General features: G+C 39.3%; 1 protein-coding gene across 1 annotated transcript; it reads left to right on the top strand.

Annotated features, from left to right (window-relative positions):
• Nucleotides 1-4047: 4047 nt before the first annotated feature.
• On the top strand, nucleotides 4048-10797 carry LOC138427265 (tripartite motif-containing protein 43-like). Its single transcript, XM_069566614.1, has 6 exons — nucleotides 4048-4458; nucleotides 5405-5500; nucleotides 6709-6939; nucleotides 8159-8181; nucleotides 8682-8779; nucleotides 10298-10797. The coding sequence occupies exons 1-6, from the start codon at nucleotides 4048-4050 to the stop codon at nucleotides 10795-10797; spliced, it is 1359 nt and encodes a 452-aa protein (XP_069422715.1).
• Nucleotides 10798-11042: the final 245 nt, after the last annotated feature.

Raw genomic sequence — 11042 nt, 5'->3', positions numbered from 1 at the left:
CTTTTCCAGCACTGCAGTTTGATGGCATCAATTCTTCAGCGCTCAGGCTTCTTTGTGGTTAAACTCTCACATCTGCACATGACTACTGGAAAAACCATAGCTTTGACTATACAGATATTTGTCGGCAACATGATGTCTCTGCTTTTTAATACAGTGTCTAGGTTTTTATAGCTTTTCTTCCAAGGAGCAAGCATCTTTTAATTTCATGGCTGCAGTCACCATCTGCACTGATTTTGGAGCCCAAGAAAATACTTCATCACTGTTTCCATATTTTCCCCAACTATCTGCCATGAAGTAATGGGACACCATGATCTTTGTTTTCTGAATGTTGAGTTTCAAGCCAGCTCTTCACTCTCCTCTTTCACTTGCATCAAGAGGCTCTTTAGTTCTTCTTCACTTTCTGCTGTAATGGTGCTGTCATCTGCATATCTCATAAGTAGTTATATATATTTCTCCCAGCAATCTTGATTCCAGCTTGCGCTTCATCCAACCCAGCATTTCACATGATGCACCCTGCATATAAGCTAAATAAACAGAGTGACAACATACAGCCTTTACATAATCCTTTGGAATCAGTTCATTTTTCTATGCCCAGTTCTAACTATTGCTTCTTGATCTGCCTACACATTTCTCAGGAGGCAGGTAAAGTGGTCTGGTATTCTCATCTCTTGAAGAATTTTCCACATTCTTTTTTGTGATCTGCACAGTCAAATGTTTTAGCATAGTCAATGAAGCAGAACTAATATTCTTCTTTAAAAATAATAGATTTTATTAATATTCTCAAACAACTGATTCCACATTAAAACAAAACAAAAACACTACAAGACAATTCACAATACTGACTGATGTAAAATTAAATATAGAAATTCCTTGACATCTCTCAAGCTCACAGAGAGTAAGCTTAGAAGCCAAAATTTTGCCTTCTTAACTTTTCAATCAGGAAACTTTTCAATCAGTAACATGATCATTTTATTGAGTTTCAGAATGTATATCTAGAACATTTACTTTGTGAGTGGTCTTGCATACTAAACTTACAATGAAGCAAGTAGATTTACCTTTGTATTTGATAAGTTTTGCGGCACAGAACCTCACAATGGCTCTGTGACATGCCGGTGGGCAGGGCTAAACAACAAAGGGGGAAGTGAGAGTAGCAGCCATATTGCACCATGCACACACCCTCTGTGAGTATTCACTCAGGCACTGCACTAAGCTAGGGCTATCATGAAGGAAGTTTGCATGCAAGAATCTTACCCTGAGTTTAAACTAGAGAGCTTACGCTAATTCATCTTCTCACTGTTGCTTGAAGGGCAGACTTTTAATAAACACACACTTACAGGCCCAGTGTCATCCTCTACAGTGAGCTCTGGGCTAGTCCCATCTTCAAGCTCTTCCTCTGAGGTGATCCAGTGCACCAGTGTCTCCATAAGAGGAAACATTATACTTGGGTCTGGTGATCTCATTTTTGTCATTATTTTGTAAAATACGGAAACATAGAGAAATAAAATCACTATCATGCCAGCATTCCTAAAAAGACTTCATGACTATGACAAATCATACTATTGTAGTAATTATCGTATATTGGCATATTTCACTTAGGAAAAGAGAATGGTAAGGAAATTGGTAAAGACTTGGAATATAAATCCCTTTGGGTTGATGTTAACAAGAACCTGCCCCAGCAAAGAATGGCTGTGCTTTGCAACTTACTGTCATTTTATTTTTTATTTTTATTTTTTGCTTACAAATGCTTGTTCATAAGCACTTAGGAGCATCAGCCACTTGAAATGTACACAACGGTACGTGTGTCTTAAAAGACTTAAAGACAGGGTCAAGTCTGCATTCTCAAACTAATTGTTCAGTGGAAAATATGTCAGAGGAGAAAGGTAAGGATATGTGTGACTTCTTCAAAATATTTTTTGGCTTAATTTTTCCAAAGTGGTCACTGTTGTTTCTGTTTTGTTTGAGAGTAACCTATTCATGAAACTGACCCAAAGGGGTGTCTGAGCTGGGGCCTTTCTCTACTGTCTCCCATGAGTTGGGTGGGGAGCACCAGGAAGAGAATTTCCTGGCTTGTTGTTGCTGGGGGGTACTGAGGGGCTTGATCTCTGTGAGGTTATGGGGCAGAGAAATTTCCATTCTAGACTGGTGACCACAGGCATTCTTACGTTGAAGTGCTTTTTCACAATTCAAAATTCAATGAATCAATACAATAAAGCTCTTCTTGCATGACAGAACATATTTAATAAAACCTCAGAAAATAAATTCCCAAGTTTTTCAAGACATTTGCTAAACTCTATAGAGATGAAAGAATCTTTCCAACTTGTTTGGTAAATTAAAAATAAAAATTAATGACATTCAGAGAGTCACAGGTTGGGTTTGTGGTACAATCAGTGACTCTGGAGGAGAAGATGTTGGCTGATATGTTTGTGAAGATAAGCCAATTTGTTAAAGCAGTCTTGTCTTGTTTCAGGAAACCTAATCATCCATATTAACCCCATTGGAAGACTGGTGAAACGTAATCACTTGAACAAATGGGTGGGGCTCAGAGACACAATATAAGGAGACTCCAGGAGGCAAAGTAAGTCTTCTCCAGAACTGAGAGGGAGTGTTTGGAGTTCACCTGCATCTTGAGACTTCTGAAAGCCACACTTGGAACTCTTGACCCCTGAGCCAACTTCATATTATTCTCCAGGGTAGACTGTTTCTACAACTCCTAAGGTGAGTACATAATTCACCACAGAGCAGCTTCTGGGACTCTTCTGAGGGAAACCAAACTAAGTTTCCTAATTTTAATTTATTGGTAAAATGAGATTTTTTTCAGTGTAACAGCTGTTTACCAACTAAGTGAAATGACTCTGTTCCAGTTTTGTTAGCTTGTCTTGACATGCACTGTGGAATGATTAGGGGGATTCATTTTATTTCTGTGATTGCGTTTCTTTCTCACTTGTCCCCATGCATTTTAAGGACTCAGAAAGCGGCTGACTGCTGTTTTGTGTTTGATGTAGCTTCTAAAAATATTTCTTAAGACTATTTGATTCAATATGTAGTACCTATCATCACTTACCTGAAAAGTGGAATGTGTCTGTAAATACCAGAGAGATAATACTCTACACTAGAGCTAGATAATACAATGAGTTGCTGAAAATATTGCTAAAGTGAGGTAACTATAAAAGAAAGTGAAAGTGAAGGGAGGTAACCATCATACCTCCCAAAATATACATTTTTGACTGAAATCTTAAAGCAGCTAGGGAATGATTGAGAAGTCAGAAAGGTGACACTACTGAGCATACAAAGATATGAGAAACTTAAGATGCTCTATGCTTAACAAGTACAGGCAAAAGGACCTAATTTTTTTTTCAACGTAAAATTTAAATCACATGATTTTTTTTGATGATGACTACTACTATAACATATAAAATGCATCGGATGAGTATGGATAGAAAGAAAAATTCAACCACTTAGTATATTCATGTAAATAAACTCTGGTTGGAATAAGTTACAATTTGTCAACATTTAGTTTCCTCTTTATTGACTCTGAATGTACTCAAAGTGCTTTAAAAAGAAAAGAAATATTTTTGGAAAAAAAATGCAGATTGAGATAAAAAAGGACATCTAAAGAAAATGAATGATAATTACATGAAATAATAAAGATACAAGCTTAATCAACTATCTCACACCAAATCAATGACTGCAATAGAGAATCGTGACTATTTGCAGAAATTAGGACCCACCATGTAGAGCTGTCAATTAGGTCAAGCTCCTGAAGTCATGCTATCTAGAGGAAAACAAGACCTCTTCAAAACTGAGCTTCTCCAGTAGGTAGAAGGGAAAGAGGTCAGAAGACAGTGCTGGTTAGGCCACTGAGAAAATTTTCTGCAGCTCTTGAAAGCTCTCTTTGTTTCTGTTTTCCATTTGTATCCAATGAAAAATCCAGATTCTTCTGCTCCTAAAGCAGTGTATTATTTAGTCACAATCCAAGTCTAATTTTGTTTGTTCCTTTTTTGGCTTGGGGAAAGAGGAATAAACTCCTGATGTTCTTCCCGCAGGAAAATGGACTCAGAAATCCAAGAAGCTTTCCAGAAGGAGCTCACCTGCCTCGTCTGCCTGAATTTCCTTCTAGACCCAGTCACCATAGGCTGTGGGCACAGCTTCTGTAGGTCCTGTCTTTGTCTTTTCTGGGAACAAGCCAAAGCCCCTGCCAGTTGTCCAGTATGCAGACAACGATCAGAACAGACAAACCTCAAAACCAATTTTCTTCTGAAGACTCTGGTGTCCACTGTCAGAAAAGCCAATCTCAGGCAATTCCTGAAGTGTGAGGAACACCTGTGTGGTGCCCACAAGCAGACAAAGACCATCTTCTGTGAAGCCGACAAGAGCTTGCTCTGTTTGGTCTGCTCTCAAGGTCAGGAGCACAAGACTCACAAACATTGTGCCGCTGAAAAGGCTGCTGAGGAATCCTGGGTGAGTGATGCCTCTGAGAGCACTTAGGAAGCTTGGGGATGGTACACCTAAGAGATTAAAATGATGATGCTTAAACCCTCTCTTTACTGAGTTGGTAAAGAATTCACCTGCAATGCAGGAGACCCCGGTTTGATTCTGGTTTGGGAAGATCCCATGGAGAAATGATAGGCTACCCACTCCAGTATTCTTGGGTTTCCCTTGTGGCTCAGCTGGTAAAGAATCCACCTGCAATGCTGGAGACCTGGGTTTGATCCCTGGGTTGGGAAGATCCTCTGGAGAAAGGAAACGCTACCCACTCCAGTATTCTGGCCTGGAGAATTCCACGGACTATATAGTTCATGGAGTCACAAAAAGTTGGACACGACTGAGCAACTTTCACTTTTACTGAGTGCCACATACAGATCTAGTTAACAATAATAAAGTGGTGAAGAATATAGAGCAGTATACCTGCTTTATAGAACTTGTATGCAATGGCTGGCTGATGAAACTAACTGAAATTATTTGAGCGATATATTATGCTAATGACACTGTTGGTCCTTCATTTTAAGAAAGAAACTGTAAAATCTACAAGTGCAAAAATACTTTTCATTGAATACAGGTTTTCTAATCCTGGACAAGAAGGAAGATACAGTAGATTGGATTTTACAGAAGATAAACATACCTATATCCAAATTTTGATATAAGTTGCCACAGCAGATGAAAATTAGTCATACCTTAGGTAGATAATTACCTAATGGTGTGTGGATTTTTAGTGTAGAATTTCATACAACAGATCATGAGTGAGGAAAAACAGGGACACCTGATGACCTGTCGTAGTCTGTTAGCGTCTCCCTCGAGGACTTTTATCTAATAACTGTCAGATGACTGTCAGTACACCCCTATCTTTGGGCTCTGGAACTCCAATGTATTTTATTTTCTTGTACTAAAATTCATAATTCTTTTACAGGAGAAGTTGGCAAACCAAATGAGATTTTTATGGGAAAAGATTCAAGAAACTGAAAGAAATCTCAAGAAACATGGCAGAGGAACTGACCCTTGGATGGTAAGTAGAAGAACATATTTCTCTGAAAAAACAGATTGAGGCAGACAGAGAGAAACTTACCATTAATAAAGTGAGCTGAAATCAACATGTATAGTGAAATTCAGAGAGTGAGTTGAACACCGTCAGAAAAAATCTTCTGAGCACCATTCAACCAACATTTTCATGCCTCTTGAGCTCTTTAGAATCCAATGGATCAATAACTAAAACAAAATACCCATTAGAAGAAAGTTCTAAGGTGGAGGTTTATGGTGTGATATGGATGATTACATAGTTGTGATTCAGGATCTCATGGAAAGCTTCTCAAGTTTAAGATCAATTCCAGTTTTGAAGTTCAAGTAAATGTTTAAAAATCCATGGGTTATTTCAGGCACAGATTTCTGTCAGTCATACATTCCAGAAAGTAAAAGCGTGTCATTGGGAACCACAAAGTACTTCAATCTGATTAGTACATGAGCCCAGGTGATACAAAGCAAACACGAACAGCACTTTAAGGAGTGTGCCCATCCTGGTGAAGAGTGATTGCTCTCTGCCTAGAGGGTGATATTGGTTCAAGTTGGAGAAAACGTGACATGTTAAACAACTCAGGGGGAAAGGAACAAGGAGAAAGAGTTGGCTCATGAGAGAGTGAATCATTCAATACCAGGAGGAATATGAAATGGAATGAAGAGAAATGGTCTTCCAAACAATATGGGAATAAGATTGTGAACTTATGGGGAGGAAGAAAACAGATTCATAGAGAAAAGAACACTAGAAAGAAATGATTGAGGCTGGACAACTGTTCGAGGACAGGCAATCATTTTTAGAAAGATGTTTCATGCCACTAAGAGAAAGCCAGGAGATATTAGGTGAAGCACAAGCTTATGTATTAGCATTGAAATGAGGATATTGCATATGACATATGAATCACCCATAAATTTCAATTGCTTATATGGGCTCTTTCACATTTAACAGGAGGCATATGAAATAAATGATTCATGAAAAGATTTTCTCCAAGTGTTTCAGGAACTCCTGAATTAGATGACAGTTGTTTGAGGAAAGGGTAGGATTGGTTTCTGATCAATTAAAAAGAATAAAAACAAAGTGAAGGAAAGAGGAATGAACTTGGCTTCTGAGATGAGGGAGGGCATGCATTTAGGATGGATGTAGCTTCTTGGGAGAGAACATGAATCAGAGCAAACTAAATGATGTTGAAATTCATTTCTCAACAGTTTTATGTGTATCGACATGGAGACATGATTAGGAGAACTTATCAGATGGCACCCCCATTTCTCCCAGAGGAAGAAGATTACTATGTAGAGAGTATTATAAAAGAAGGCCGAAACATATACAACCAACTCATAAGAAGGCAAAGGGAAATAATCGGAAAGAAGAGAGAGCTCCGAGAAATACACAAGGAGCTCATTCAAATGTGCTCTAAACTAGACGTGGAGCTGCTCCAGGTAAGAACTGAGGATGTGTTTGAAAATATATTACTTGAAGTTCACACCTTTGACGTCCCTGACATGGTATATTTCTTCACTGTGACTAAGGTGGGATTCTCTCCTACTTAGAAATATTATAGATAAAATTTGATTAGAGGTGTCCTTATAACCATGGGGGAAAAATCCTTAACATTTTTTTATAAATTATGTACATATAATTAATAAAGTTGATATATTAAGTTCTGTTTTAATAATATTTAAAATACATACTCTAAATGTAAATAGTACTTTTAAGTCATTATAAAGTGTTGTACATTGTAGTTATTTTCTATTTATAGTTTACTCAGGAATAATTTCAGGGAAGGCAATGGTACCCCACTCCAGAGAAGCCTGGTAGGCTGCAATCCATGGGGTCGCTATGGCTAAGAGCCGGACATGACTGAGCAACTTCACTTTCACTTTTCTCTTTCATGCATTGGAGAAGGAAATGGCAACCCACTCCAGTGTTCTTGCCTGAAGAATCCCAGGGATGGTGGAGCCTGATGGGCCACCGTCCATGGGGTCGCACAGAGTTGGACACGACTGAAGCGACTTAGCAGCATTCGAATTATGCCTGAGCAAGCTTTACAGTATTTTGATCCTAGATGTTCCCCAGGGAATATTCCCTTTTCAAAATCTCCTTGTGTAACTTGCTTTTATTAAAACCAGAAAGGAACAGCTTATGTACTGATTCCATTTTTTGGTCTCCAAATGTGTAATAATGGGAGACATTTGGACAAAGCGCATATGTGTATGTATATACAGACATACAAACACACAAATACATGTATATGTGTATAGATATACATATATATGTGTATATGTATATTTCCAATTCCTGTTGAGATATACCAGGTTTCATTTGACATTACTTTGGAGCTTATTACACTTTGGGTAAAAGCCCCAGGAAAGATCATTATGCAGAAAGCAGAGGGTGAGTCATCAGTACTCTTGTCCTTTCTGTTTCATCTTTCATTTTATTAACTTATCAAGAATACATTCTATCCATGTAAAATATGTTGTCTCAGAGGGTTTGTTTTCTTTTTTTTTTTTTTTTTTTCAGAAAGAAAAGGAAAACAGATTTCTCAGACTGTTTTCTGGTGGTGGTGATTAGAACTCTACTGAAGTTTTGCCAAGCCAAATCCTGGTTGCCTATATATAAGGTCTAACTTGTCTTTTTTTTTTTTCCCCTTGCCAGGAATTGGAAGACAAGCTGAAATGGTAAGCTTTTTGATACTGATGAGGGCACCTGGGGGCTCTGAAAGAGATACAGCAGCACTTAACAAAGCGATGACTTAACTTGCCTAGATAATGCTAGATTGCTTGTGTACGTGTGTCTGCACCTGTTTTGCTGAGTATGATTTCTTGCTCAAAAGGAAGTTAGCTTTTTGTTGCTGTGGCAGAGGGAGGTATTATCCAGCTCAGTGCAAAAATTTCTTAAAGGTCAATAATTTCTGATTTAGATATTAAAATCACAAGCACGTAGAGGTGCAAAGACTACTTTTTTCCAAGTTTGAGGTTAGAGAGGCAATTTCCCCTGAGATATGGGCTGGAATCAGGGCAAGAAGAAGAGTGAGAATTTCCAAAAACAGCTCAATTCTATGAGGTTGGAGAAGGGATTTAGATGAAGAATGTTCAGCTGAAGCATGCTGTCTTATAGCAAAGGCTGTGTTTAAGAAGCCCTGGGCAGCAGAAGGATGAACCCCATCTTTCTCTTACAGGAGTGAGTCAGCACAGCTGCACGTGCCTCAGCCTCTGCTCCCAGAACTCCCTGCGCGCCCCATGTCTGGGCTGATGGACTGGCTCAACCTCTTCCGAGGTGAGTGTCACCCCATTGGTGTGTCTGCCCTGCAGGGTCCTTCAGTGATGGTGTCCACAGAGAATCTTTTCCTGCTTAGCTTTCACCTTGTGCAGGGAAACAGCCTGCAAATAGACAGGTGAAGACATATATGGTCACAGAGTCACTAAAGTCCTTACAGAATACATGCAGGCTGGTGCAGATGCTGATTTGATTCAGGCCTCATCAAATATTTTTAAATTTCATAAAAATTTGTATAATGAAAAAAGTAATATGCTCCCAAAATGACATCTTGAGCCCTAGAAATATCATGACATACAATGTCAACTGTTCACTGACTTCTAGAAAACTGGTAATTAAAACAGGATATTAAAGTAATTAACCACAATTAAAATAAATAAATAAATTTCAGAGTTTAAGTGCAGTTAGAGTTTTAAAACATTTTTTAAGAATACATTTTCTTTTCTTTTTTATTTGTATTATTTTTAAAATATTTCTTTATTTAGTTTTAGCCACACTGTGTCTTTGTTGCTTTGCCCAGGTTTCTCTTGCTGGGGTGAGCCAGGTTACTCTTCACTACTGTGGTTGATTCTCATTGCAGTGGCTTCTCTTGCTGCAGAGCACAGGAGACTCTTGATGAGTGAGCTTCAATAATTGCAGCATGTAGGCTCAGTAGTGGTGGGTCCTGGGCTCAAGAGCACAGGTTCAGTAGTCATAATCCACAGGTTCAGTTGCTCCACATGTGGAATCTTCCCAGGTTAGGAATGTCCCCTAAATTTGCGGGAAGCATCCTATCCACTGTGCCACCAGGAAAGTCCTAAAAAAACATTTTTGCTTAAAAAGTTCTTAAGAATTGAAGGCATAAAGTGCTTTTTCCATTCACATTATTTGACAAAATACATAAGCCTCAAAAATCAAGTGCAGAAATCACAAGTAAGCAAATGGTTGGATGATGAGGCCACAATGAGGTCCATGATAAACCTCACCCTGGAGGGTGACTTAGCAGGAAGTGGAACACTAGGCCTCAGTTTGGAACCACAGATCAAAGACAGAAAAGCCCTACAAATAAACTACTTTGAAGATGCCATCCTTAGGTTGTATTTCTTCAGTGTCCATTTGCTAACTTATCTGTAATTGTAGAGTGATCACCAATTTTCCGTTCTACAGTGCAGCTATTTTCCTTGCACTGTGGTGGTGAAGGTGGGGATAAGATATGCTGTCCTGGTCTTGGAGGTGATCGATGCCCAGGAGTCCAGTCTTTTAGATGTAATAAATACACAATATTATACCCAGCCAGAAGTCACCTTGACCTCCCTCTAACTTACAATTGCTGAACTTGTAGGAAGTTATCTCCATTTTAATTAGTTCTTTCTTCAGCAGATATGTGAGCAATATTTAAACCCAATACTTTGCAATCAGAACTGCCCTTCCAATCTTACAATATATTTCCAGTGAGACGCCAGGTGGACCACCTTCTCTGGTAGATTATTTGAATTTTAACATTGGTTTTGACTGGCATTTTCTCTCATCTCGCCACAGTCAACTTTTCATTCAGTAATGAAGTCAGCAGTCAGCACATCAGGCTGTTTGATGATGCAAGACGTCTGACACATGAACACGACAACCCCCATGCACCTTCGGATGGTGGAACAGCAAAGTATTTTGCCTCATGGGGAGACCAGAGCTTCACCTCTGGCAAACAGTACTGGGAGATGCGCATGGACAGCTCTTGGGACTGGGCTGTAGGCGTCTGTAAGGATTCCTGGATAAGGAAGGATGACAGCATACTGGACAAGTCCAACAGGGATAACTTTCTCCTTGTGTGTGTGAAGCAGGATGACCATTACCAACTCTGGACCACCACCCCCACCACACCTCTGTACATAGAGAGACCTCTGGAAAGGGTTGGGGTGTTCCTTGATTGTGACAGTGGGAGTATTAGTTTTGTGGATGCTGCCAAGCGCACCCTCCTTTGGCGGTACGATGATGGCGTGTGCACTTTCCCTGTCAGGCCCTTCATCTGCACTGGCCACAGGTGAGGATCTGAGTCACGGCCCAGATGGGATGCTCAGGACTCCTTCTCTTGAGGGAGCCCTTGTCCACTGCAGCATATCAAGGAGACTTCCTGATCTTTAGGCTCTTTCTACTGCAATGGAGCTTCCTTTATTGTTATTTGATGTAAAGATAGTGTCAAATGCAAACTTCACTTGGTTGTCCTCCATATTGCTGACAATAAATTCTTCTCTTGTTACCATGTGTCCAGAATATATGTTGTGGTTTTTCA

Source organism: Ovis canadensis, chromosome 21 (assembly GCF_042477335.2).
Source record: "Ovis canadensis isolate MfBH-ARS-UI-01 breed Bighorn chromosome 21, ARS-UI_OviCan_v2, whole genome shotgun sequence".
Classification (NCBI taxonomy): domain Eukaryota; kingdom Metazoa; phylum Chordata; class Mammalia; order Artiodactyla; family Bovidae; genus Ovis; species Ovis canadensis.
This window is presented reverse-complemented; position numbering and strand designations above follow the sequence as displayed.

Excerpts from the sequence above, each read along its gene's own strand:
- LOC138427265 (XM_069566614.1), top strand. The coding sequence starts at position 4,048 with ATGGACTCAGAAATCCAAGAAGCTTTCCAGAAGGAGCTCACCTGCCTC. Across the intron at positions 4,459-5,404 it reads AGGCTGCTGAGGAATCCTGG|GAGAAGTTGGCAAACCAAAT; the intron begins GTGAGTGATGCC and ends ATTCTTTTACAG. Across the intron at positions 8,780-10,297 it reads CTGGCTCAACCTCTTCCGAG|TCAACTTTTCATTCAGTAAT; the intron begins GTGAGTGTCACC and ends ATCTCGCCACAG.